This window comes from Bemisia tabaci, chromosome 1 (genome assembly GCF_918797505.1).
Source record: "Bemisia tabaci chromosome 1, PGI_BMITA_v3".
Lineage (NCBI taxonomy): Eukaryota > Metazoa > Arthropoda > Insecta > Hemiptera > Aleyrodidae > Bemisia > Bemisia tabaci.
Window position 1 is genome coordinate 27867772 of NC_092793.1, and position 27385 is coordinate 27895156.

Below are 27385 nucleotides of genomic sequence, written 5' to 3' on the forward strand. Positions count from 1 at the left end.
CGAAAGAAATACTTATCGGTCAGGCGAGGTAAAAGCCATTTTTGTGGAATAACATATTCACCACCAGCTGTGCATTTCTGAAATTATGAAGACGCTAAAATTTCTCCGATCAGACTTTATTCTCGGCACACTTAAAATTGCAAAACACTGAAGGATAGAAAAAACAGATAACAATAATAAAATTCTGATCTAGCTTTTAAAGGGTACAATATAGAAACCAACACTTGCCACGTTCCACTTTATAACATTCCTGAATCAAAATATATGGCACACTATCGATGTATCGTGGGGAACACATCTGCATAATTTAGGTCAGGGCAGTTTGTACGTTGAATCAACGAGCTTGCTCAGTCTTTCTTAATTAATACGTTTTTGAAAAGCAGAGAGTGCATATTTTTAGTTCCCATTTCAACGTGCAGCACCAAGAAAAGCCAATATGGCGTCCGAAAATGGCCTCCTAGTCGTGGATACCGTTGCCACTGCACGGACTTTTTGCCGCGATCCATGGTTTTGCAGTCGTGCACGGCTACATTAACCATAGATTCCCGAAATTCGGTCGATAAAACTCCAAAGGAGTACAGTTGATTGGTTGTGACTCCTTAGTTGGAAAATACGAGTTTATCACCGGCGCTGGCGCTGCTCGAAACGGAAATCCCGGACGTTTTGACGCCGTTCTTCGTTTCGTCCGTGCTGACGACGGACGTCCGGACGTCGAGCGACCCCGTCGGTTTGGTCACCTCTCCCTCGGGCGTGACCTTCGAGCCGATAGGTTTCGTGACGTGCACCGCGTAACCGGACTCGCTCTTCTCGGTGCTGCTGGCCGCTTGTTCGGGGGTCTGGCCCCTAACATACTCGTAAGTACCCTGCTCGTGGGTGGGATGGGGGTGCTCCTTGGAGATCTCCGTAACCGGGATCACGACCCCACTCTGACTGCTGCTCGAGCTGGAGCTGGTGGCGTGCGAGTGGACCTTGCTCGGCTCGTGGACGGGTGTGTCAACCGGCTTGTGCTTGTATTCATGGTCGTACGGGTTCGGCCTCTCTTCAGGTCGATAACCTGAGTATCCTGATCCTGACTCAGGTTTGTATTCTGGTTGGTGGTGCTCCGGTTTGTATTCCGGTTGGTGGTGCTCTGGTTTATGTTCGGGTTTGTATTCCGGCTGATAGTGTTCCGACGTGTACTCAGGTTTGTGCTCCGGGTAGTGTCCGTACTCGGGTTTCTGCTCGGGTTTGTATTGGGGCTGGTAACCGGGGTTATAAGAGTCGGGCTTGTATTCAGGTTTTTGCTCGGGTTTGTATTGCGGCTGGTAACCTGGATTATACGAGTCGGGCTTATGCTCGGGTCTGTATTGTGGCAGGTAACCGGGGTTCTGAGAGTCAGGCTTGTACTCAGGTTTGGGTTTGTACGCCGACTCGTGTCCTTGACCGTAGGGTTTCTCTTGAGGCTGGTAGCCTGAGTTGTGGTACTCAGGTTTCGATTCCTGGTAGCCGGAGGGTCGGCTAGGGTACTTGTAGGGCTTTTCCTTGTGTCGGTGGGGATCAGCGTAAGGCTCCTGGTTGACCGCGGAGCTTTGGCTGTTAGCGGAGGAGCCGGATGTGGAGCCGGGACTTCCGTGTCCGGTCGCGCTTGAGCTGCTGGCGCTGGAACTGGAGGATCCCTGGGGATAGAGATGGTGGGGGTCCGAATGATGTGGGTGAAGGTGGTCTGTGTGATGGGGATGGACCAGGGATCCTGAGTGAGAGCCGGCCTGGGAACCGGAAGAGGCACCTGAGGAACCGGAAGAGGCGCCCGAGGAACTGGAAGCGGCGGAGGAAGATGCACCATTGTCGCTCAGTCCGTTTACGTTGCCCGAGGAGGAGCTGGCTGACGACTGGGAGACGGAGAACTTGAAGGGTCCGAAACTACCTTCAAACGTGCCGCTCTGAGCGTTGGCGGTCGACTCGCTTTTGGTTGAACTTGGACCCTTCGCCTGGCCCAGAGTGTCGCCTAGGACTGCGAATGGATTTTGAATAAGCTTCGACGGGTCCGCTGTAACAGAACACCAAGAACAATTTAGGCGCACTGTCTATTCAGCAAATTAAAATTTACAAATTATAGATTACTGGGTTAGTGTGGTATAGATATGCACTGGGGGGGGGGGGGGGGGGGGGGGAAACATTGAATCTAGAGTCCAGACTCTTGAAAACATTGACAAGAAAAAATACTCTTGATTCAATCGGATTTTTGCTTGAATCAAACCGAAATCCGCTTAAATTAAGAGGCTTGGTTCTTGATTTAAGCTAGATTCTGATTGAATCAAAAGTACTTTTTCTTGTCGATGTTTTTAAGAGTCTGGACTCTAGATCCAATGTGTTTTTTTTCCAGTGTGTGCAAAGATCGTCGGAGTAGAGATTGCCATAACTAAATTTGCATTGGGTATACTTGGAAGAATAATGCGACGGAGACGTTTCATGGAGGAATGGCGGCAGGGCATTGACGGAGAGACGTTGTGTTGGCATGTTGCTCAATAACCTTTGGGAAGATAGGCGTACGAGTGTCGCAGAGCGCCAGAGTGCGCTGTAGGAGTTTAGCAAAGAGCTTTATGCAACAACAAAGAGCGCTGTAGGAGCTACTTTCATGTATGTATGCAGACAACAGGGCGGCCTGACTCTTGCAAAATTTGAAAACTGATCGCTCGATGACGAGGAAAATTATTATGGTAAATACAGACCTCCGGAAAAATTAATAGTCGTTCTTTTTACGATTTATTGACACAACAGGTAGGAAGCCTTCCATTAATCACGTCAATGTCCCATAAGGGGCAGGAAAGGATCAAGGAGTGTCTGACGTGTACCTGAAGATGGGAGATCGGAGAAAAACCAAAACTGACGTCATCGGCTCGAACCGATCATTATTAATAAATTTTCCACCGAAAACGGCGGAGATGATGGCATCCAATACGTACGCTTTTGACCTTTTCGTGAAAATAACCAAATCGTTTATTAAAAAGCTCCAAAGTAATTTCCAAGGGGGAACAAAGCTAACCGAAATCCAACCAATCAAAAACCGACGATATAAGAATTGACGCAGCGAGGCGATACCTTAAAGCTGATTTCAGCCAATGGGCAAACACCATTTCCCCATCCTGGTCACGTCATTAGAGTCCGCCAAAAATATCGTTTCAAATGAACTCCATTTCCGGTATTTTCAAAACGGAGATGCTTTGCCATTTCGGGTTTAAAAAAATCTGAATAAAATCCTATGGAAGCGTGGTTCACACCGTGCTTGGAGTAAATGAATTAAAAGAACGAAAAAAAGGGGTGGGATGGGTGTCACTCTGTCACTGGCCCACTCAAGCGTGGCCTATTAACCATTTAGTAAACTACTGCTGATTTTAATTGCGATCTTGTCACTTTTTCGGAAAATGCATGGATTGTTTACTTAAATTCATAACAATGTTATCGAACCTTGACAAAAATAATGTATTTGTGCCTTAGTTTTCCCTCATTAAGGTTTTCGCGCTTCTGGCGCGAGTCTCAACGGATGGTAAATACCCGAAAGTGAGTAATACAAGCCCAAAAGTGCAAAGAGCATTGTTCTTCGAAAATTTTTGTCGCATCTGAACATCGGAAGTTATTTTCCAAAAGAAATGAAAAAAAAAAAAATCAAAACAAAGGACGACTCGCTAAAGTTAGGTCAAAGAAAACTTAACAAATCATGCTCAGATCTTAAAATTTTTTGAAATTTTGAGGATCGGTTACCTCCTAATAATTTAAAAAATCAATGCATTTCTAAAAAAAAATGTACAATTTCCTGATAAAAACCAGTGAAATTATACTTCATCTGTCCAATTGGCAACGCTGGAATTAAGTTAAGGTGTAAGAAATAAGTAGTGTATTTTCTCCGGAGAATACACTGCGGATAGCCGGCACCATCAGATAGAGTTGCAGCCAGCGAACACTGAACGAATTTTATTATAACGCTTGGATGCAACTATTCAAACTCTGTGGATGTCCGTGTTGCATACGCACGCAAGTGAAGGCGTTTTGACGCTCCAACTACTCACCGCTCCAACCGTGGCGAGGCGCGGCGACGCGATTATTATCAATGGGAGAGGTCGGACATGATGTGCACAAATTGTATTTGTCAGTACAAAATAAAGAAGTCTATGAGTGACTTCATTGGTTTACCGTAAAATTCATTGCAAAGGCTCATTTTAAAATGTATAATGTGATAAATGAAACATCGAAATTTGCAGTTTTAGTCCTTGCATATCTTCATGTCCGATCTTCGTTTATGCTACAAAGCCATCTCTTCGGCACGAACAGTTACTTTACCAAGCATCCTATACACATCGCGATATCAAAACTAAAATGTTGAAAATACTCAAATCTCATACCTTTTTGCAATTATTCGTGCCCAAGAAATGTCTTTGCAGTGTAGCTCTATAATTTTGGACCCTCTTGGTACAGTCTGCGCCTGTAACCGTGACGCAGTTGAAGTGGTGCGTGGCGAGTACTTGGAGCATCAAAATGCCTTCTCTTTCGTACGTATGCAACACGGACATCCGTAGAGTTCAAATAGTTGCATCCAGGCGTTACAATAAAATTCGTTCAATATCCGTCGCATGCGACACCAATTAAGGGCGCTTTGTTGTTTCTTTCCCTTCGCGACTCTTCTGCCGTGTTTTGTGATCTTTCCAGTCCTATATTGATCGACGACTGCTCAGCCAGTGGGGAGAGAAAAGTGGCCTGAAAGAAAAACCTCTAGCGTGCTTCAAAAATGGCCCCTCTTGTCCCGTGGAACATACCCTTACCCTACTACCTCTACTATCATTAGTAGTTGCTCAAAAGGCTCCCTAGAAGTTCAAAACTGGTATAATTAGGGTTTTCATTGCTTCAAAGTAAGATGTTCAGGCGCCATTAGGCGAAACGACTGTGCCCTAAGCAAAAATTAAAAGAATACCGTCAATCTGTGAGGTATTTACTAAGTTTATCCAAGTTTATGGATTCTACGTGTGAATTCCTCAATATCCTCATATAGCTAAATAACCGCTAAAATGCGTACTAAAGAAAAAGAAAGAAAGAAAGTAGTAGTAGTAAAATAATTTTATTTTAAAGCGGTGCTTTAGCATCTAAGGCCATTTACACCTCTAAAAAGAAAGAAAGAAAGAAAGAAAAAAAAGGAATCGAAAAATCTTAGTCTTTTGGCTTTGTGCGAGAATGGTGAATATGTTTTCAAAATTCCTCTGGCTACGTTGTTCTTTTCATCCTATATCATAGCTCATGGCCGTAACATTCGGTTTGTTTGACTTTAAAAAAAAAAAAAAATTATGAAGAAGAAAACAAGGAAAATACTATCTTGCGTGCGAATCGGTCATGATCTTTTTCCAGCTCATCTGAACAGAATAAATTTGAAAGCTGATGACTTGGATGTTTGCGGAGAGCAGGGAATACTGGGCCTTGTCATCCTCGATTGCCAATTTGACGTTTATCTTTGGGGATACTTCAAGACCTCCGCTCCCTCTCATCCTTCATAGGGCGCCGATAGCAATCTTGCGTCAGTTTAAAAAAGTAAAAATTCATAAATCTGGGACTGGGTATTCCAATTTGACGTTGTTTGTGGGTTGTAGATTCATGATCAAATTAGGCATTTTGTCAATTGCGTATGTATATAGTCAATAATCCTACCTTTGAAATTCTGAAATTTGTCCTAGTTTTCAAGAAAAAAAATCTGCAATTACGTTGGTAAGTAAGAGCATTTTGTGAAATTTCTGATGAATTCATGATTTTTTTCCCGAGTTTTAAGCCCTGAGTATGCGTTTGTCTCAAAATTTCTTTATGCTTCGTAATATGTAGATCTTTTCAATAAAGGTTTGAGAGTACAAAAATTGAGCAATTTGACATCGTTATAAGTTGAAGAAAAACTTATGTTTTCATCATGTTTTCTTTTTCGTGTGATGAAACACTCAGAAATCTTAGCTAAAAACGTGCAAAACTTGGAGGGTATTCAAAATTTGACTATTTGCAAAGGCATTTGAAAAAGTGCCTGCTTTTTTTCTGCTTTTAAATTAGTCAATGTTCCGTTTGAAATTTGGAGTCATCAGAGGATGTAGAGGACTAGGGGTACACCCCTTGGTCGTAACGCGGCCCAACCCCCCGAGGACACTAAGAGCCATCCAAGGCCCGGTTCATGGGTCTCCATGAATTACTGTAAATAGAGTGAACTCATTTAGGGACCTTCTTGTTTCTATGGCAGCAAAAATCATGAAAATCGACCCGGTGAAATTTTAGAATAATTGGTCCCAAAAACTCGACATTTTCTTTGTTTGAATGGATAAATCCACAACTTCATCTCGTAATATTAAAAAAACCTGGGTCATTTGCCCAAAATTTAGATGGAGAAGCCTCATTTAGGAGGAAAAAACCTTATCGGCAGCCGTAAATCTCATGAAAAATGGCCCAGTAGAAGGATAGAAGGAACTTTGACAAAACAATTATTATTATGGGGGTCAGAATGCTTATAATACTGATGGTATTGATAGTGGATGTGATCAGAGGGCATAGACACATGCATACTCCAGGTTTTTCAAATTGTCAAGAATTCGGGCTGAGAAGAATTTGTTTGAGGAGATCCACTTGTAAATTCGATGAAAATTCGTTGCCTGATTTGACCATTAGCCTACTACTTAAGCACGTGCAGGGGGCGGGGATGTGACCAAAGTAGGGTGCTTGGAACTTACCAGAAAATTCATGGTGGTGTTTGCTGAGGTGGTGATGAGGGATGGATTCACAGACGGCTATCACTAACGGCAGGAAAAAGAGGGTTCGCGGGTATCCGGCCATCTCTGAGCCTTCGAAAAATGCAACTAAACTGGATTCTCGCTGATCCAGGGAGTTGAAGCTCAATTTTATTCACCGACTCGTTTCTGCCGGTCGCGCTGGGTTTCCCAGCCATCGGCAAGCTCTGACCGACCCGACACGGCGAGAAAAAACCTCTGCCCATGGGTTCTCAAACCGAGCGGATTTACCGACTTGTAGGATGTGGGTTTTTTATACCGGGGAATCCTGCGGCGCTGAGGAAGAACGCAGTATGAACATTCGAGAGTTGCCAAATTTCCCTCAATAAAATGCTCATTTTTGAGGAAAGTTATGAATATTATTCCTTGACATTTTCAGGAACTTAAGGTGAAATTGCGAACAAAATTATCTGAAAAATTCGAAGGAAAATATTCTAAAGTTTACCGGGAAATTCTTGTTTTATCAGAAGAAATTTGGCAACGCCTGGAGGTTCATACGGCGTTTTCCCTTAGCACGGCAGAATTATGGAACGTCGGAGATGTTAAATCATTAATTAGTCCAAGCAGACTCCTGAAGTGGGCGTGCACTAATTAGTACAATAACAAGGCGCAAACTAAGTAATATACAAAACACGCATTTGGGTTTTTTGCGCAGGAAGAGTCTTGTGCAGAAACCGCGGGAGTCAAATATTGTTGCGCCAAAGAGCATGGGTACTCGTACGGAGCGCATGGTACATCAGACATTGACCGATTATGTTCTTACGTTGGCTGGATCAATTGCGAGTTGTGGTTACTTAGGATGACGGTGCAATGAACCAACTCAATGACGTTGTAGAGATGGAAAATGTTGGAATCCGCTCAGGGAAAAATGTATTAATTATAGTTTTTATGGAATTCTCAACCCACCGGATTTATAAAGGGACATTTTGTTTATTCAGCATTGACGATTTAGCTAATGACATTGTATCATACGAATGATTGATGGTTGAATGGAATAGTTGAGGGCCCTGCATGCCGTAGCCAAGGAGTCAAAAGACATAGGTATGACAATATTTGAAAATGAAAAACCGGAAAAATTCATGTTTGAATTGAAATAAGTACCTACACCTTACCAAATGTTCCCATTTGTACATTGAGGTGCCTTCTACAAACAGGCATTATCGCTTTTTCAAAAAATCATTCGCGCCAAACTTCTGAATGATCAGGTACATATCTGCATGGGATAGGTGCCTAAATAACACGCTTGCAAAAGGAGTCTCACAGAAGTTGAAAGAAACTTGTAACTTTTCTGGTGTGTAAGAAACCTCTTGTCATCTTAAACTTCTTTGAGGAATTATTCAGCGTGATTGATGCTTTTTAGTTCGATTCTTTTTCTCTCTTCTTAAAAATACTGCTCCCCAAACATCAAATTCCAAAACTCCTATAGTATTCATTTTCCCCTTGAGTGAATGAAACATGAGGTATATAAAACTCTGGAACACAGTATAACAAAATAATACATTTTTTTTTAGTCTCACACGTGTCTCATATATATTATTAGTCTTATATATTATTATATATATCTCTCTTATATATTATTAGTCTCTCATATGTCAAGCGTGAATGCACGAACGTATGCTGCAGTTTTGGCGTGGCGTGCTTTGTGATATATCAATTGGATTGCATTTTGCAAAAAGGAACCACTAGCATTGCAATGATGCTAAGATTGTGCAACTTCATCTTTTGCAATAAAATTGCGGAAATCGTGAAAAACTATGAAATTTAGATGGTAATTTTTGTCTTAAATTTACAGTTTTTAGCGAGTAAAATAGAAACTATTAATGGATAATCGGGTTTTTCCTCCAAGACAAAAGAAGTTGCACAATCTTAGCAACATTGCACTGCTAGTGGTTCCTTTTTGCAAAATGCAATCCAATTGATCTGCCTTTTAAACCTGTGGAAAAACATCGATAAACAGGGTGTCACCAACGAATACCCTAATAATTCTTCCGATTCTTTACCATAGCTTTGAATGGGGAAATATCGATAATCCATCATTCACGTCTCACCACTGATATCCAGGAAGAGGCCGGCTACTCGCAGTAACAACAGGGAGCAAGTCTCGACGATTTTGGGCTTTTTAAATGTTGCCATTGCTATTGTTGCAATAAGTTTTTTTTAGAGAAAAATTATTTAACCTTTTATTCTCCACGCGTGTAGCAACCCTGAATCGTCTTTTTCTATTTTTGAAGTATGACACCTCATCTTATTATTTACTATGAAAACATTAAAATATGTATAGGTACCTAATTTAACACTGAAAAAAATCTTAATTTAAAATGCACTAAGTTTGCATTGGCAACGTTTTGAAACTTCAAAACAGGTTTTTCTTGAAGCGTCATTTTCCTGCCAATGGCTATTGCCTAGCCTCTAAAACTTTGACTGAAATCTGTGTATTTTTTTTTTTACCCAGGTTGCCTTGCCGAGAATCAAATCCGGAACCTCCTAGTTATTGAGCCAGTGCTACAGTCGCTGAGTACACCACAGGAGGCCGACAATTGTCTTTTGGCGGACTTGGCAATCAACAACTTTAGTTAAGAGAAAGTAAGAAATGTAGCATCGTATGCATGTGTAAGGCTCAGAGGGTTCAGTAAATAAACTAACAAAATTATATTTTCCAAAATAGACCGTAGTTACAAATAATTTAAATTTGGTTTCAAGTTCGAAAGGTATGAAAAAAAAGTATCATACCTAAACTCCTATCTTCAGAATCTCGAGGAATTTTTTGTAGAGTAAAGGGTGGGCTAGAGGCTTAGTAGAGAAAGGAGACATGATTAACTCAAAAGAGAGAGAGAGAGAAAAAAAACCAGCATTTTCCCTTAAAAAAGTTTATTATTTCTACTTCAATCTTTAGCAATTTAATGCATTAAAATTGTGGAGTTGTTTGGCAGTTTAATGCTGTCCAGAGTAAAATGCACCTCGAATGTTACTCCCAGAGTTTTAACACAGTAGCAGAATTGGCTTAAAAGAGAAACGGTTGAGAGGATAATAATTTGTTTTCCGCTTATTTTTGAGTACCAACCATCCATATTTTATTCTGTAACTCGTGCAGCCGACCTATTCTCAGTGCCGGACATTTCGTCGTTTCATCCACGAAAGAACGTAACTACATCCCAATGTAGCCAAATTTTCCCTCACAAATTGCTTTTTTTACCAGGAGAACCTGAGGCATTTCTCTCTGAAAATTTCACCGATTTTTCTTCCGATCTCATAAAAAATAGACAAATTTTGAACAAAAATCGCACAGGTGCACTTCTGTAAGAACATTGAATTGTTTGAATTGATTTTGCAACTTCGGAATGGATTTACGTTCCTTTGTCCGGAAAACGACGATTCATGGGTCGCCAGAGGGGTGGGTTGACATTTCCGCACAAAATTTTAAATTTTGGCATTTCCGCACACAATTTTAGATTTCGACTTCTCCGTACAAAATTTTAGATTTTGACATTTCCGCACAAAATTTTCAATTTCGACCTTTCCGCACAAAAACCTGGATTGACCTGGATTGTGTGGAAATGTCAAAATCCCAGATTTTGTGCGGAAAATGCATACAGCCGCAAGAAGGCTTTTAATACGTAAGTGGCATTGGTCTACGTTTCTTCTTCGATAGTCGTTTCGGATGTTGTCGTCGTCGTCGTGGACCTTCGATTTTGTTTTTTGGGCTTTTCAGGTTTCTCATATTGTCTGTCTTCCTTCACTCTCTCCGTCGATGATTTACTCTCGGCGGGATCCTCCGTGTGGTTGTATTTTGAGTTAGGGCTCTCGGAGAACTTCTTGGGGATCATATGCGGTATGACGAGCGGCGTGCGGTGTCTCGACTGTCGTTTCTCCGGTTGTTTACCGCGAATGTTCAGACTCGACTCCACGACTATCTCATCGAAGCCTGTGTTTATACCTACGCCTGGAACTGAAAACAATACTCTTGTTAAAAATGAGGAGCTGCAGGCTGATTATTGAAATTGATGGACAAAACTATAGACAGAGGAGACATATGGCAAGGAAGTTATCCTTTTGGTGGAAGTAGGTGGTTGCAATGGACGAATGAGATAAGTAATAGACTAACTAACGGCAACCGATGAGAGACTCTACAGTTAGTTCATATTTTTTCTCCTGAGTCTAGAAGAACCACCCGTTTCCACCATAATTAAATGGATTTCTTGGCATAGTATAGCGCCCTAGGGTGCGGCCTCTTTCAGTCGTTTTTCAAAAATTGACTACATCCTCTTTGAGATCAACTCTGTATAGGAAAAAAATATGTTATCTAAAGTTTTAGCCCTTTAAAGTAGCGTTTTTAGATGAAGTGCAATTCGATTGTTTTTTCAGAAAATAAAAATTCCATCGATTTGAAAGGGGAGTGGGAGGCATGCCATGTAGCAGACGAAATTCGTCTCTAGAGCTCGAAATACAGCCTAAGAATGGGACGGAGTACAAGCATACAGAGGCTTTTTGAAAATGAAAAAAATCTGTTTTGATACTACCGTTTTCTTTAATTTCATGTCCTTTTTGAAGCATTGATTAATTCTTATGAATATAAAATGATGCAGAGTAGAATGCTTCATTTATTTTTTTGTTATTTTTTATTTTACGGGTTGGTGGAGGGGGGGGGGGGGGGGTGCTGTTATAGCGCCGACCGGCCGCAGCTACTCGCCGGTGACATATAGGTTAGAGGAGCCTCCTCATTAGGGACGGTGGAATATACAAGGATCAAGGTTATTACGTCGCATTCCTCTTGAGTGACAGACACGACACTTATTTATTGAGTTCCAATCTTAGAAACAGCCTCCCTGGTAAAAATTTGCGATAGGAGCTGCGTTTCAAAATACCATAGGAGCTCTTATAGCCGACTGAAGAAGGCGATAGAAAATCTTATAGCTGGCTGTAGAAAGTGGAAAAAATCATACGGCCGGGCTACACGAAGCGATAAAAAATTATACAGCCGGGCTATAGTTCCTATCGCCGGGCTTTACACTTTATCGCCGGGCTTTACACTTTATCGCCTGGCTGTTGCTTTTTCGCCATCGGCTATAAAAGGCTATAAGAAATTGTGTAGAAATTCGTGTGCTTTGTAAATCCTTAAGTTTGTACGGAATCACCTTAATATTTACAAAACGCACATTATATTTTCCTTTATTACATATTTTTTTTCATCAATTAAAATGAGAATAATCCATAGAGTGTGCAAACATTTCAAAGTCATGAGTTGAAAAACGCTGACTGCACGGGATTAAATATTAGAGCCTAACACAAAGCGGAGCGGCGGCGCACTGGCGCCTACAAACCTAACAGGGATACTTCACGCGCGAAGTATCCCTGTTAGGTTTGTAGGCGCCAATGCGCGTTTCGCGCTGGCTGCCCGCCCGCCGAGCCGCGCCGCAGCGTACCACGGCGCTTGAAGCAACTATTTCACACCGGAGGTATTGCACAGTATCATACAAAATTGCAGGCGCTCCAACATGTTAGGAATGGAAATCCTTCAAAAGTACGGAGCTTTCCTCGCAAAATAAATCAAGATACTACGGCCCAAAAAGAGAGCGGTATAGTCCAAAAACTCACTAAGTCCTAGCATCCGTAATTAGTAACGTTTAGCATACACTTTATCGCCAGGCTGTTGCTTAGTCGCCATCGGCTATAAAAGGCTATAAGAAATTGTGTAGCCGGCTATAGAAGCTATTTGAAATCTTACAGCCGGCTGTAGGTCTATGGTATTTTGGAACACAGATTCTACTGCCCATTTTTACCAGGGCTATTATGTACAAATGTTCGTTTTAACAGATAATAGATTGATATAAAAAAAAGTAAGAAAAACATTTTTTTTAAGCTTTACCTACGAAACCTAACACTTCGACAACATTACAATCAATACTCTATCAAACGTCTACCTCCAAACATAGACTACCATGAAGGTACTTGATTTTGGAGGATGTCTGGCATATACTGTAGTTGTGAAGAGTTTTCAAAGTGTGACAATATCATATGCAAATAGCAGGGTAAAACAAGCCTAAGGTAGATTTAATAAAATCAAACTTTACTAACCTGAAGGCGATTTTTTATTCCCTCCTTCTGTGCTTGTTTGAGGGAGAGGTGATGATTTGACGCAGATCGTGACACACGCTAAAAGCAGCAATAGAATCGTAGAGGTCATTTTAATTTCGAAAAATTTACTCTGGAGCACCTGGACACACCATACATTTTTTAAAATTAGGTATTATATACGGATGAAAAATAATTATTGCAAATAAGAAAGGAACAATATTTCAAGTCAGAATAGCGGTCTACTTTTTGAAAATAAAAAGATTCCCATTACTGCTTCGAACATAACTTGCGCTCAACATCCAAATGCGATACCTTGAATAAATTGGAACTTTGATATTTGGCCTCTTTGCTATTGATCAATGTAATTAAATCTAAAAAAATAGCTTCTCTTTTGAATTTATTGTAAGCAGTTTGTCTCTTTCCTTTAATTAGAAAAAGAGCTCGATTACATCACATAATTTCCCTTTTAGTTTCTTTTTCTAACCGAGCTTTCGAGTCTCTCGACTAAAGTCCAGACCCACATTTTCGCAGTCCTCCTGATTTCGGACTGCATTAACTTCTACCTATATCTGTGTCCTTTGCTTCAAAATGTCTAATACGAGTCCTGAGATTTTGGTATTTTTAGACATTTTAATTACAAAACAGATTTGATGCACCATTCCACGTATGCAGCAAAGAATCTTTTTTGATACTGGTCTTTGGCAGATGGTGAAGTAATGATACTAATAATAATAATTCAGTTTCACATTTAAAGCTCAATGGGAAACATTGTATTCTTGTTGACAGTTGGAACATGGACTTCATCAACACTGAATAAGGGGCCGCTCATAAAATACGTATCGCTAAATATCGGATTTTTCAACCTCTCAATCCCCCCTTAACGCTATTCTAACATAGGTCCTTGGGTCGGTCCCTTCTCTTCAACACAAAAAACCAAATGGCGTAGCTACCCCTTCGCCCCTCTTCGTTGGATGTTATATATTATATGAATATGGCCGCTACGTACTGATCCATTCAATTATTTCTGCAATATTATTACAATATTGATGATGTCAAGACCTCATACTGTTGATAAGACCAGAAAATATCACCCTTCTCTATTTACGCGATGTACCTCTGCCTGCCTGCATTGACCTATTGCGTCTGTCTTGAGTTCCATCATCATTCACCAGGCTTGGATTCAAATCTCACTGCAACCGTACCTACTATGTTACACTCATCCAAGATTCGGTAAAAATTTGTTAAATGCCAAAAACCCGAACGAGGAATGTTTGGCATTACGTAACAGATGATGAAATAAATTTAAAGCAGCTGTGTTGTGTATATTCTCCACCATGGCAACATTAGTGCGTGCACTTCATCTATGAATGCCCGTCAATGCAATTTCAACGTTATAACATAATATTGCATTAAGAGTAGGAGCTACACGATAGTAAACGGGAAAAACAACTCAGCGCTGAGTTCTAACACTTTCGGTAAAATAGTGTCAACTGCAGGCAGTAGGGCTACACACTAAAACTGTAGGGCTCAGCATTTCTGCCTTCAGTGGGCACTATTTTACCTAAAGCGTTAGGGCTCAACGCTAAGTTGTTTTTTCCGTACATTGCAAGACAAATGTCAGGATTAACTTTTCATAACCATGAGCTCAATGTGAAATCAACCTTTACAATCAGGATTTTGACAGCTTAGTATGACAGCTAAGCTGCCGTAAGCGCTCCATACTTAGCTGTCATAATTTGTTTTGCTCGTTTTTGAGTGGCCCGTGCATCACCGCGGAAACAATGAATTTTCCGATACTCAGAAATGATTCAACTCACAATCAGTCATAGCATAGAATCGGTTAACAAGTTTTAAGTTAAATCAATATCAAAAACCGTTTTTCTCAAAATTTCCTTACCGTGACCCTTTATGTGAACGGAGTCCGTCCAAAACTTTTTCTCCATTGACTAACTGCGACGAGGCATTTTTTCGAAATTCGTTTGCCTCTGACCCACTCCGCGACGAACAGTTTATCCAAAAAATTTCCGCCTGTGACCCACTGTGCGGTCCGGTCGAGAATTCCGGCTTTTAGGATCACCCTCCTTTACCCCCCAAGATGAGGGGGGGGGGGGATCCAGGACCATTAAAGTCGAATTCCTTGGGGTCGATTCCCTATTCTACCCCGCAGTCTCTGACTTCGTACGACCTAAAACAACCGAGAAAAAAGCCTGGTACGGGCGGTCTGAAACACCCTGTATCTAAATATTACTCCGAACGGCATGCATATTTGTAATCTTCGACCCATGACCTATGTTCACCACCCGGTCTTTGGCCGGTCTCTGACATCGGTGAAACGAAATACACTGGAAAAAAAAAAAAAAAAAAAAAAAAAAAAAAAAAAAAAAAAAACCATATTGGATCTAGAGTCCAGACTCTTGAAAACATTGACAAGAAAAAATACTCTTGATTCAATCGCATTTTTGCTTGAATCAAAACGAAATTCGTTTAAATTAAGAGGCTTGGTTCTTGATTTAAGCTAGATTCTGATTGAATCAAGAGTACTTTTTCTTGTCGATGTTTTTAAGAGTCTGGACTCTAGATTCAATGTGTTTTTTTTCCAGTGTAGTGTATATTCATTACGGAAATTAGGTACATTGACTGTAAGCGATTCGTCATATCATCATCACTTGATATAAATTCATTAGAGTAACGCGTGACACCTGAGGCGCGAAGCGCCTCGGAGAGCTGGACCGCGAAGTGCTCAGGGACATAGCCCCCTGGTTGTTTTCAAATTACTGTTTGTATTAGTGTTTTTTTGAGATGATCGTCATTGCCCGTCATGATTTAAAGTATGTCGTAACCGTAATGGTATTGGTGGTCAATAATGAATGATCTTCCATGAGAACCACGAACTTCAAGGAAAAACAGTTATATCACCATTGATAACAGCAGGTCTATATGTCTTGAAAATGCTGTTGCAAATGCACATCCACACTGAGAGATTCTGTGATTTGAAGAGAGACACGCTCACAGTGTGTTCATTTTACGACTAGAAAAATTCATCGAAATGTAAGAGAGAGGGAAAACCACTGACGTCACATGGATTTCAGTTCGGGATCATTATAGATAAAATACTAGAATGATTGTCGGTCGGTCAATGTAAACAAATTGCCTGTGCAGAAAATATTAAGTGATGCGGCCAGAAACACCCACCCCTCCACCCCTACCCACCCACCTCTCATAAGATCAACCCAAGTATTAGTGATCGCGATAAATAGCGATTTTATCGGTTGATTATCGCGATTATATCGGTGGCAATTTATTACAATATTATCGAATAAAAAATTGCAATTTATGGTGATTAAATCGCTATGCATCGCAATTTTTTGTGCAATAAAATCGCGATCAATTTTCGTCAGTAAAATCGAGATTGAATCGCATACATCGCGATTTTTTGTGTGATAATATCGAGATTTTTTTGTGATAATATCGCGATAAATTGCCGGGCGATAAAATCGCGATTTTATTGCAACAAGATCGAGGATAATCGCTCAGATTTTGATGATCTTAGCAATTTTATCGCCGAAAAAATCGCAACAAATCGAGATTTTTCCGTTGAAAAATGCTACTTGGGAACCAGGAAGACAAAACAAGGAAATAAAAGGATCACTTGACCAGAAAAGGTGTAAATTACTAAATAAGGTAATAAATAAAATTAAAGCGCGCAGTACCTTCCAGAGATGCGGATGATGACGGAAAAGACGTCACACGCCGTCCAAACCTCACGAGCGACCGAATTTCAAGGGACCAAAAATAAACAGGGGTAAATCGCACCGAAGCTGAGACGGGATACCGATGGCCAATCTGTTTTTTAAAAAGGTCAGTCTGTTACTGGAACAGGCTCCGCTCGGATCTTGGGAGGAGCAAAAGAGCGAGAGAGAACGATGCCGCGCAGACACAGAGGGGGAGAGAAAGTTGTCAAATAAACAATGCCCGCCCCCCCCCCCCCCGCACGGCAGCGGCGTAGAATTTGAACTTACGAGCGTTTAGAACTCGCGTCGGATAAGTTGGCAGATGTTTACTTTTGACTGTCAAGCACAGTGGACCGATTTACGCATTTGCGCACAGCGGCGGCGTCGCCCGCGGTGAATCCTCGATCGCTATTGGACGACTGCAACGCAATCCCTCGCAAATGGAAAGTAAACACTCACCAACTTATCTAACGCAAGTTGTAAATATAGCCAACGACGATCGACGCACAGTAGAGTGAGCCTTTGGCCGAGGTCGGACATGAAATTTTTGACTAACTTTTCAAAATAAGTTGACCAGGGGGCCCATGACCTCCCCGCGGCCCAACCTCTAGGGAGCGTTTCGCACTTCCAGTCGGAGGCGCTTGTCAGCTGCCTTTACATGAGAGGAATGAGAACAATGATATTATTATTTAAGTCGCTTTACAACGCACTCTGGCGTTCTACGACACCCAAACGCCACATATGCCTGTCTTCCCAGAGGTTATCGGGCAACTGACACCGCAACATCTCTTCGTCAACGCCCTGCCGCCAACCCTTTACGGGACGTCCCCAAATAAAGAGACAATAAGAACAATGATAAAAGCTAAAATTACAGCTATTACGTAAGTGTGATAATTTGAAATATCAGTACGTAAATTGTTTTGTTACAAACGTTTCGATATGAATCATCTTGGGTGTTTCCTTGGAAAATTTAAATCCACCTAGTGCGACAAAAAAAAAAAAAAAAAAAAAAAAAAAAAAATAATAATTGTAGGTGTAGATTTGTTTGCGATTTTCTTTGGAAATACATCGTGGTGTGATCGAGGGTTCCAATCAGCGATCAAGTCGATCTATTACGTACCTCACTCCTTAGAAATTTCATGATCATAGCAATGACAATGACCTTAAACCAGGACAAAACGGAATGAAAAATTCCCAAGCTTTTAGAATTGTTTAATACCTTAAGAAAATTTCGTTCCATTATAAATTTTAAGGAGTGTATTTTGAAGGCAATTTAACGAGAAAACTATTATAGAACAACTTTTAAACCCGCGTGCATTTTACGAACGGAGATAAAAGCTTTTAAAGTTTCCACATCGTGTTCGACTTCTCCCGTTGACTCGTTCCTCTGCGTCTAAGCGCTGCTGGTTCAATCTATGAATCTGCGATACCTACCTACTTCGCGACTATCGGCTTCAAATTCAACTCGGCAGGTTTGCCAGCTATGACACAATCAGAGAGATCACCTTGAAATCAGCTTGTTCATATGTTGATAATATTGTATGATATATTATCTTGCAGTCATATGCTTAGTTTCAACAAGAACAATTAGTATCAGAGATGGAAAATTTCATGAAATTTGTTAAAACTTTTGAGGATGCATTGAAGAGGCCAAGCAATGCCTAGATAGCCCCCCTTTTCGGATACGGTATCTCACATAGGTGCTGCCGTATCAACTGAAAGACCATCTGAAACGCTTTCCGGACTTCCGAATGTTTAAAATTTAACCAATCTCAAATTTTGTGAAATTTATTCGAGCCGTTTGAAATTTCACTTTTCACCTCTGGTTAGTATAAAATAATACCTCAAGGAGGTATTAAAACAGTATTTAAATACCGCGTATTGTGGAAAAACAGTTCAAGAGGGAATTGGAAGTCGAAGCTTGTGCCAATCTTTTCATTACCCAGTATTTCTGCAAGGTCGCAGCAAACCTTCTACAATGGTGCTATCTTCTGGTTGCAAACTTTCAACAATCTACATCTTATTCTCATTGGAGAATTATAATACAGCCTTATTACAATACAAATGCAAAATTTGACCTTTCATAACTATGAACGGTTTCATGCGAATGCAATCCACATTCTCAGAGGTGCAAGGACGATTTTCCTGGGACCTTTTGCAGCAGTGGTGGATTTGCGATCTCACAGCATCGCTTGATTTGATCGTGGATATGTGACACGGCACATGACGCGCGCGGTGTAGGTGAGTCATGGCGCATGCTTGGGCGTGTGCGCCGCGCGCCGGCGCTATCTTCGCGTCTCATGTTTCATGCGAGATGTTCTCACTTAAAGCTCTGCTCCTATTGTCCGTACATAATCACAGTTTCATCTTTCTTGCCGGGTATCTGTATTCCACCAGCTATTGCGTTTTCGTAGGGATCTTCGTGAATCCTTAGTTGGGAGCTTTCATACTCATTTTTGGAACGCAAAAAATTGTGGAAAGAGGGGGAACTCTGAAAACACGTATGCTGAACAATTTAATTTTCCATTTTTTCGATCCGAATTTGAATTTTTAAGTATTGCGATGAGTATAAAATTGTGAGTACCTACAATTGACACAACTCTATGCGTGTTTTCACGTGAGTTGCACAGTCTCGCCAAGAAGTTTTTATAAGTCCTCCCCCCTCGCCCCTCTCCCCACAACTTTGCCACATACGCTGCCATAACGAGTCGCACGCATCGCAAATCGCGTTTTTCGTCCGTGCGGAAATTACAGGCCAAGCACAAATGTGTGCCACTGAATATCTTGAAATTTTTCCACGGACACCACCTTTTGCGTGCTCGGTTTTCCCTCTAAACGCATTATTTACAACCCCATTGTTGGCAGTAACTTTGTCACGCACAAATGTGTTCCAGCTTAGCAGATGGAAGATCACATGGTGAGCTCTTTATCCAACAATGTTAATAATCAATTCCAACATCTAAAACAAGCGCAATATCTTAAAAATATACGAAGGTCATCTAGTAAGGTAGCCTGTTAATTTTCTCGCGAGCCAATAACTCTAGGAAAAAGTAATAGCACCGTGGAATTCAGTTTACTCACAGCTTTAATTCAAACCCAAGTTTTTTTACAGTCGGATGAAAATGCTGGAATCTTTGCAGAGACTTCAACGCAGCGCAGAGAGTCAGGCTTATCGACAAACGCGAGACGCTTGAGGTATGCAGACATTATTAGTTGAAAAATTTGATCATACTGAACCATACGAGAGATTACTAAGACGGCAAAATGCAGGGATCACTTCAGAGACTTTAACGCAGCGCAAGGAAAGTGAGCGCACCGATAAACGCGATTTACTCAACGCATGGAGCCATTATTAGTTGAAAAATATGATCATGCTGAACCACACGATTCACGCGAAAGATTACCTACTCAGAGAGAAATTTCGACACAAAATTTTGGTTATTATGGGAAGTAAAACATACTCTGGAAAAAAACACATTGGATCTCTAGCTCCAATGTGTTCCAAACTCTTGAAAACATTGACAAGAAAAAATACTCTTGATTCAATCGGATTTTTGCTCGAATCAAAACGAAATCCGCTTCAATTAAGGGGCTTGGTTCGTGATTTAAGCTAGATTCTGATCGAATCAAGAGTACTTTTTCTTGTCGATGTTTTTAAGAGTCTGGACTCTAGATCCAATGTGTTTTTTTTTTCCAGTGTAAAGTAACCCTAGTCTTCGGTTGACAATTTCAAATGAAAATGTCAACTAGTTTTCTTGAAGAAATTTGATAAAAAACCTGTGGTGAATATATACCAACGTCACAATCCTTGTCTAACTATGATCAGCTTCTATTCTTTCCGTACTTATGTCTTCGTTCTTCACAAACTATAAGGTGCCCCACTAAGTAATTTTCCGTTTAAACCTTGAGCTTGGAAACCCTTTACCTTATTGATATTAGATAGATTTACTCGCAAAAAGTGTAGAGTTATCATGGAGCATGTTTCAATAGCTGAACCCCTAAGTTTTACTTTAATTTTTATCACTATCCTTCTCTGAAAAAAAAAACACACATTGGATCTAGAGTCCAGACTCTTGAAAACATCGACAAGAAAAAATACTCTTGATTCCATCAGATTTAAGCTTAAATCAAGAACCATAAGCCTCTTAATTTGAGCGGATTTCCTTTTGATTTAAGCTTAAATCTGTTTGAATCAAGAGCCCTTTTTCTTGTCAATGTTTTCAAGAGTCTGGACTCTAGATCCAATGTGTTTTTTTCCAGTGTTACTGTGGGAACTCGAATTCCATCAGAAACAACAGTCTGGGAAATAAGTGTGTGCTTTCTGTAAAAATCTACCGCAATAATATTTTGGTTTCCCAGACTGCATGGTTGATTCCTTAAGGCTAGTTGAAATGCCACCGCAGACGTCATAGTGTCACGATTCCAGTCCTAGCCATGCCACATCCCACCCCACCGCTCCGTATCATCGCCGCGACTGGTGAGTGTTGAGTGTTGACCTGAGCATCAAGACTAGTCGATTCATGCGAGTCTGTGACATCATGAAATGTCGCCGCGTCTGCGGCGGCCGCTAGCTAGGTCTTTGAACCCGACGACACAACTTCCCTACGAGGGAAAAATTGGGCTTCGGGTCAAATAATTGGTACTATAGACTAATTCTTTCGATGCCCGAAGAGAAATTCAGAGTCCGTTCTACTGTTCTTTCACCTAAGGCAAAACCCCGATTTTTCGGGCACCCATCCTTAAACGCGGTGTAAAGACATCAGGAGAATCTGTGCTTCGGGGCAAAAACTAGTGTCTGATTAGTTCTTTCGATGTCCTAAGAGAAATTCAACATTCGCTCATCTTTCCTCTCAGCAGTGCCAAAAAACAGGCTTTAGGGGACCCATCTAAGCCTAAAAACCGGTTTTTTGCCTCTAGCGAGAGATAGGTTGGATAAATTTCTGCGTTTTCTTTAGATATTGATAGAGCTAGTCAAGTACTAAAAATTTGCATAATTTTTGAACAAAATTCGACAACGTTTGGCTCTTATATCATGAAGAGGATACTTGCGAAGCCTAAAGTTTTTGGCGAAATTTGACATCTGTTCGCTCTTATATCATGAAGAGGGTATCCGAACACTAGTTTTTTTACATTGGCTGGCGAACCAATTGAGGACACCGCACCAAGAACAGCCTATAGGCGTATAGGTCGTTATTACGCCCATCTGCTTTTCGGATTCTACGTACCCTGGACTATGCTGTGGTAGCGATAGAATATAGAAAGGTAACGGCTCGAGGTCGAAAAACCTTTTTTTTTTTCGAGTTAAGAAGGACCTATACGCGCGGCCTTATCATTCTCGGTTCGTGGGCATCGGCGCGGCGCGGCGATAGTGATGGCTCGATTTTTTTATCTCATTTTATAAAGATTTGTTTTTATTTCAGAAAAACGAGTTATTGAAATAATTTAGTCTCCTCTCAAAGGTCCATTCCTCCAAAAATGTATACTTCGCATATTGCCACCAAAATGACTGTTGGGCGTAATACGGGCCTATAAACTTAAGGGCCTATAAGGTGCTAGTTACCCCTTTCTTTACTCACTATCGATATTCTTTCATTTTTCGTTAATCATGCGTGATTAAGATTATTTATACTTCATATTGCCACCAAAATGACTGTTGGGCGTAATAATAGCCTATAAACCGCTTTTTCAAATTCAATATATTAGAGTGTAAACCCAAAATGTACCGCAAAATCTACCCGGCATCCTTCAATAGAAGGATTCTGTCACCCAAAAACACCAAAACAGGGTACCTGCATAGAAAAGTCTGCGCAGTATATCAAAAATAAAACTTTAAATGCGTTTTTCTCAAAACGCGGTTTCCAGTTATAGGCATTCCGGAGAGTTCAAATAGTTGTATCATTGCGCCGTAAGAATGTGACGGAAGTCTAAAATGGCAATAGCCTCCATGCACGCTGGGCTTGTCTCTTTCCTGTGACATTTTTGCAGTGGTGAATGCAAAGCGGAAGTGCGGTCCAGCTAGAATTGTATTTAGCAAATGGGTGGTTTTTATACGAGGATTCAAAAGAAACAAGTGGTAAGGAACAAGACAATAGAATATGAACTATTCAAAACGATAATCCGGGTATCGGAACTTGGATGATTTGAAAACGCCTTCAAATGCGGCGTGATACCTCACGCATTCCGGAGAGTTCAAATAGTTGTATCATTGCGCCGTAAGAATGTGACGGAAGATTAAAATGGAAATAGCCTCCGTGCAAGCTGGGCTTGTCGATTTCCTGTGACATTTTTGCAGTGGTGAATGCAAAGCTGAAGTGCGCTCCAGCTAGAATCGTATTTAGCAAATGGGTGGTTTTTATACGAGGATTAAAAATAAACAAGTGGCACGGAATGGGGCTCATACGGAACTCGAAACACGCCAGAAGAGCGACGCAATGAGAGCGGGGCTGCAATTTTTCATGAAAAATAATTATTATTTATTATCATTATCTCATGTGAAATATTTCGCGAAATTTCAGAAAAAAATGAAAAATATTGAAAAATTTGTTTCGAAATCAAATTCAAAATTAAATGAAAGGCGACTGCATTTTGTTTTTTGGCATTTTTTAGTGCGTGTTACATACCCAGCCCCTGAAAATATGTTTCATATTTTTCACAAATTTGTGAAATCTCATGAAATATTTCACGGAAATTTTCAATATTTCATGTTTTTCATCCCACCCGTGCGACCAGTGCGACCCTGAATGAGAGTATGAACATCACACGGGTAGAATCGGCTCGTTTCCTAAGGTCTCTCTTGAAGTGGCGGGGTCTCGCCTATCCTCGGGTGCACATACATTTTACATCGGTGGACATTTTCGGAATACAAATGACAAGTTTTTTTCCGTCACACCTCCTCCGCCTAACGGCTCGGGAGACGAGCAGGGGTGGTAGTAATTGGCACTCGATGAAACCTATATATTGGCGCCGCAATTTCTCTCGGACTTCCAGTTCAAAAGGGGTGCTCCGCGCGGAAAATACATCTCAGTGTAGGCGGAGTTTTCCGAAATGCTCCGTGCGTGGTGTTTGGCGTGTTTCGTTATCGGGAGTGGACTCACCGAAAGTAGAGTGCCGGAAGGATTTTATCTGAATGATGGGGAGTCTGTGTTCAAAGGTTTGCTATATACTCTTCATCTATATCTTCTATACTATAAGCTCCGAGACCTCCTAATTTTGCGTAACTGGTGACGCTTAGTTCCAGCCTTCTACCGGGCCGATTTTCATGATTTTTGCGGCTATCGACGGGCAATTGTCTCTAGATTAGCCAACTCTTTTCAGATTTTCAAAATATGAACCAGGTTTTTTTATATTACGTGGTAAAGTTGCGAATTCTCCCATTTAAACAATGTAAATTTATACTTTTTGTCATAGTTCGTTTGAGCGTTCTACCGGGCCGATTTCCATGGTTTTTGCGTAAATCGACAGGTAATTGGCCCTAGATGAGCCCGCTTTAATCAGATTTTGGAAAAAGGACCCAGGTTTTTTTAAAATCACGTTATAAAAGTGACTGAGTTTCCAGAATGCTCCGGTACTGCTACCGCTATGCGCGGGAGGATGCGCAGTGGTCGAGGAGGTTGCGCAGTAGCTGTGTAGCCTGTGCATCAACTCTACACTTATCTACACAAGATTCGCACATGCGACTTCAAGTCGAGAGGTGGCTGAGTCGTCTAAAGCTACGGAACCTTAGGCGCGTCTGGACGCGGCGTCCTGGACGCCGGCGTCAAACGCTGCTACCGAGTCGAGGGCGAGAAGACGCTCACATTTTGGAGCACGGCACCTTAGGAGCGGAATCCGTGGATTTTTTCAGCTCTGTCCGCCGTCAATTTCTCGAATTTTCGTTGATCGGACAGTATGCTCTGGGCCGCGAAAATGGTTGTACGCGCTTTTTTTTAGGAGGGTGTGGATTCGATCGACAAAATTCGACCGAAAAATAAAAACGTGAATCGATCGACACCAATCGATGGACAAATTACTAAAAAACGGGTGTCGATTCGATCGACAAAAAATGTGGATCGATAGACGAGAAATGATTGACAATTAAAAGGAAAACCGGTATCTAGTCAATCGACATGAATCGATCGAAAAACCAAAACGTTAACCAATCGACGTAATTCGATCGATTCACAACTTGGTCGATCGATTCACGGGTTTGTCGATCAACTCACAGGTTTGTCGAACGACTCATAGGTTTGTCGATCGATTCGCAGGTTTGTCGATCGACTCATAGGTTTGTCGATCGATTCACAGGTTTGTCGATAGACTCACAGGTTTGTCGATCTATCCACGGCTTTTGTCGATTGATTCACGGGTGGGTCGGTCGATCCACGGCTCTTGTCGATCGATTCACGGAATTTTCGATCGATTCGCGGCTTTTGTCGATCAATTCACGGCCTTTGTGATCGATTCGTGGGTTTGTTGAACTAAACACATTCAAAAATCGGTAGAAATGGCAGCGGACTGAGCGTCTTTTCTCGGCGTCTTCGCTCCGATCTGTTCGCGACAGATCGGAGCGTCCTCGCTCGGCGTTTTACGCAGCGTCTCTTCGCCGCTAAGGTGCCGTCCCCGCTCAAAAACCATTAGACAGATTTATCGGCGTCTGACGCCGCGTCCAGGACGCCGCGTCTAGACGCGCCTAAGGTTCCGTAGCTTAAGACGTCGAATGCGTCCTCAGTGAACGCGGTGTGGGTTCGATCCCCGACTCCTGTAACCTAATTTACTACTTGACTTTACCATTGTTCATTGTTTTACTGCAATATTTCATCAAGCAGTCATTCCAAAACGCGTCCTTTTAATTTCAAAGTAATTTTAAGTAAAGTTTAAAATTAAAGTATACCTTATATCGTAATTTTTTAGGGTAAAAATAAAACTAACACTGATAGGAGGGTAAAAATAGGGCCGCGAAGCGGCCCATTGATGGCGCGGAGCGCCTTCAGGGGGTTGGGCCGCGTAGCGGCCAGGGGGCGTAGCCCCCTAGTATAAGATATCATTACACGAGGAACGATCCGCAGTATCTCATAAGTCAAATTTCAGATTGTCGTGCCATCGTTTTCCCATAGTTTCATGGATAGTTCGATCTACTCATCGTCTGTCCAAAAATATACACACTGGAAAAAAAAAACATTGGATCTAGAGTCCAGACTCTTAGAAACATCGACAAGAAAAAGTACTCTTGATTCGATCAGAATCTAGCTTAAATCAAGGACCAAGCCTCTTAATTTAAGCGGATTTCGTTTTGATTCAAGCAAAAATCCGATTGAATCAAGAGTATTTTTTCTTGTCAATGTTTTCAAGAGTCTGGACTCTAGATCCAATGTGTTTTTTATTCCAGTGCACCCAACTTATCAGATTCAGGGTAACTTTACTCGTAAGTATGAAATCAAAACTTGGTCTCAGTCCTATAGTTTTACTTCGCTGAGCTCAGATCTTAGCATTGAATTTTACTTTATTTTATCTATAATTATTTATCCATTCTTTTCATGGTCAAATTAAAACTTGTCTATGCGCTCTTTCTCTGTGCCTCAAATTGTTTTCCGGATGAGCAATAAAAGGTGTTTTCTGTTAAAATCCGAAATATTGAAGGACCCAAATCGATGAAAATCGTTGTCTTGGAAGCAAAAATTGTCATAAGTAGTAAGTCTCCGTAAGTAAACTTTCCTCCATCCCTTCAAATGAGGGAAAACAGGAAGTCGGGGTTGGTTTCATTGCAGTAAAATCGGTGTAATTTGTGCGAGACTATTTACACGTTTTAAACGGAATATTGTTACATGCACCGATTGGTATAGAATTTGTTTTGCCCAAAAAAGAGAAGAATATACATATGATTAAAGAAAAAAGTAAAGATAGCTTGAGGATATGCTGTGCAATCCACTCCCTAAACGTCAGCAAGCTCTAATTTCATTTTTATTTTTATAATTAATAAAAGTAGAAAGTACTAATTTTAAAATAGAGCCGTTGTTATATTCTCGAGTTTTTTTTTTTTTTTTTTTTTTTTTTTTTTTTTTTTTTTTTTTTAGGCGATTTTAGTCAAAAGTGCCCAAGAGACATAATTCTTTCAACATCTTCCTAAATAGGTCTGTTAGATTTCCTCTGAGTGTAATTGCTCTGGGTGGCAAGAAGTTAAATCCAGGCGTACAGGAGAGTGATTTTTACTGAGGTGGGTCTCAAAATTGGACATCGAAATTTTAGTAGAAAACTCAATAAAACCAGAGAGATTTAAGGTGAGACAAATCGGAATTTTATGAAGTGTTTCACGAGGCTCGAAGCTGCATTAATGAAAACTATGAACAATTCATTCCAAAAGAATGGAAAGATGTTGTGCATTAATCTTCACTGCCCGCGTAGATTTCCCGCCGCGCGCCGCTCGTTAATTGCAACGGCCAATCAGCGGTGCACAGTTAAACATTTCCGTGTTTAGTGTTACTTTGTGTTGCTTTTTTGTGTAAGCTAAATCCATAATATTTGGTTTCTCAACACAATTTTGTGTTAAATCGACTCAAACCGTAGGTTGCTCTGAGAAATTGGAGCATGAAGAAAGAGTCCTGCGGAACTACCTAATGTACTCTTACATTCATCCTCATACTCAGATGTTGCGACTTGCAAGTGGCTAGCGCATTGAATTATTACAGGTGCGAGACAGGTGCGATTCTGGCGGTGGCGCCTAATTTTTAACGAGGTCGCAAATTTCCCACAAAAAGATTCGGTTACTTCAACCGAAAGATTTGGTCGATTTGACACAGGGAAAAGTAACACGCACACTGGAAAAAAAAATAA

General features: G+C 41.0%; 3 protein-coding genes across 10 annotated transcripts in view; 1 reads left to right on the plus strand and 2 right to left on the minus strand.

Annotated features, from left to right (window-relative positions):
• LOC109041133 (uncharacterized) overlaps positions 1-27385 on the plus strand; it is an 80875-nt gene that overhangs the window by 46454 nt on the left and 7036 nt on the right. For 2 of the 8 annotated variants that reach the window (XM_019057336.2, XM_072299111.1), the window contains exon 3: positions 9229-9359. The exons of 2 other annotated variants lie outside the window; for them this stretch is intronic. Coding sequence is in view for 3 of the 6 variants with exons in the window: in XM_019057335.2 (XP_018912880.1) it covers positions 23624-23729 (106 nt within the window). In the remaining 3 variants the exon portion in view is untranslated. Of the gene's footprint in view, positions 1-9228; positions 9360-18972; positions 19497-19627; positions 19775-20911; positions 21057-23545; positions 23730-27385 lie in introns of those variants that run through there. 4 more of the 8 variants (XM_072299104.1, XM_019057337.2, XM_072299101.1 and 1 more) reach the window with 4 other exon arrangements.
• LOC109041131 (uncharacterized) lies at positions 101-6975 on the minus strand. The gene is made up of 2 exons (XM_019057332.2): positions 6720-6975; positions 101-2026 (listed from the first exon to the last, which is right to left on the minus strand). Exons 1-2 carry the CDS (start codon positions 6820-6822, stop codon positions 600-602), a joined length of 1530 nt encoding a protein of 509 aa, XP_018912877.2. The 5' UTR covers positions 6823-6975; the 3' UTR covers positions 101-599.
• Positions 9628-15788, minus strand: LOC109041135 (uncharacterized). The gene is made up of 3 exons (XM_072299146.1): positions 15765-15788; positions 12849-12987; positions 9628-10722 (listed from the first exon to the last, which is right to left on the minus strand). Exons 1-3 carry the CDS (start codon positions 15765-15767, stop codon positions 10406-10408), a joined length of 459 nt encoding a protein of 152 aa, XP_072155247.1. The 5' UTR covers positions 15768-15788; the 3' UTR covers positions 9628-10405.

Excerpts from the sequence above, each read along its gene's own strand:
- LOC109041131 (XM_019057332.2), bottom strand. The coding sequence starts at position 6,822 with ATGGCCGGATACCCGCGAACCCTCTTTTTCCTGCCGTTAGTGATAGCC. Across the intron at positions 2,027-6,719 it reads ACACCACCATGAATTTTCTG|CGGACCCGTCGAAGCTTATT; the intron begins GTAAGTTCCAAG and ends GTTCTGTTACAG.
- LOC109041135 (XM_072299146.1), bottom strand. Across the intron at positions 10,723-12,848 it reads GAATAAAAAATCGCCTTCAG|TTCCAGGCGTAGGTATAAAC; the intron begins GTTAGTAAAGTT and ends TATTGTTTTCAG.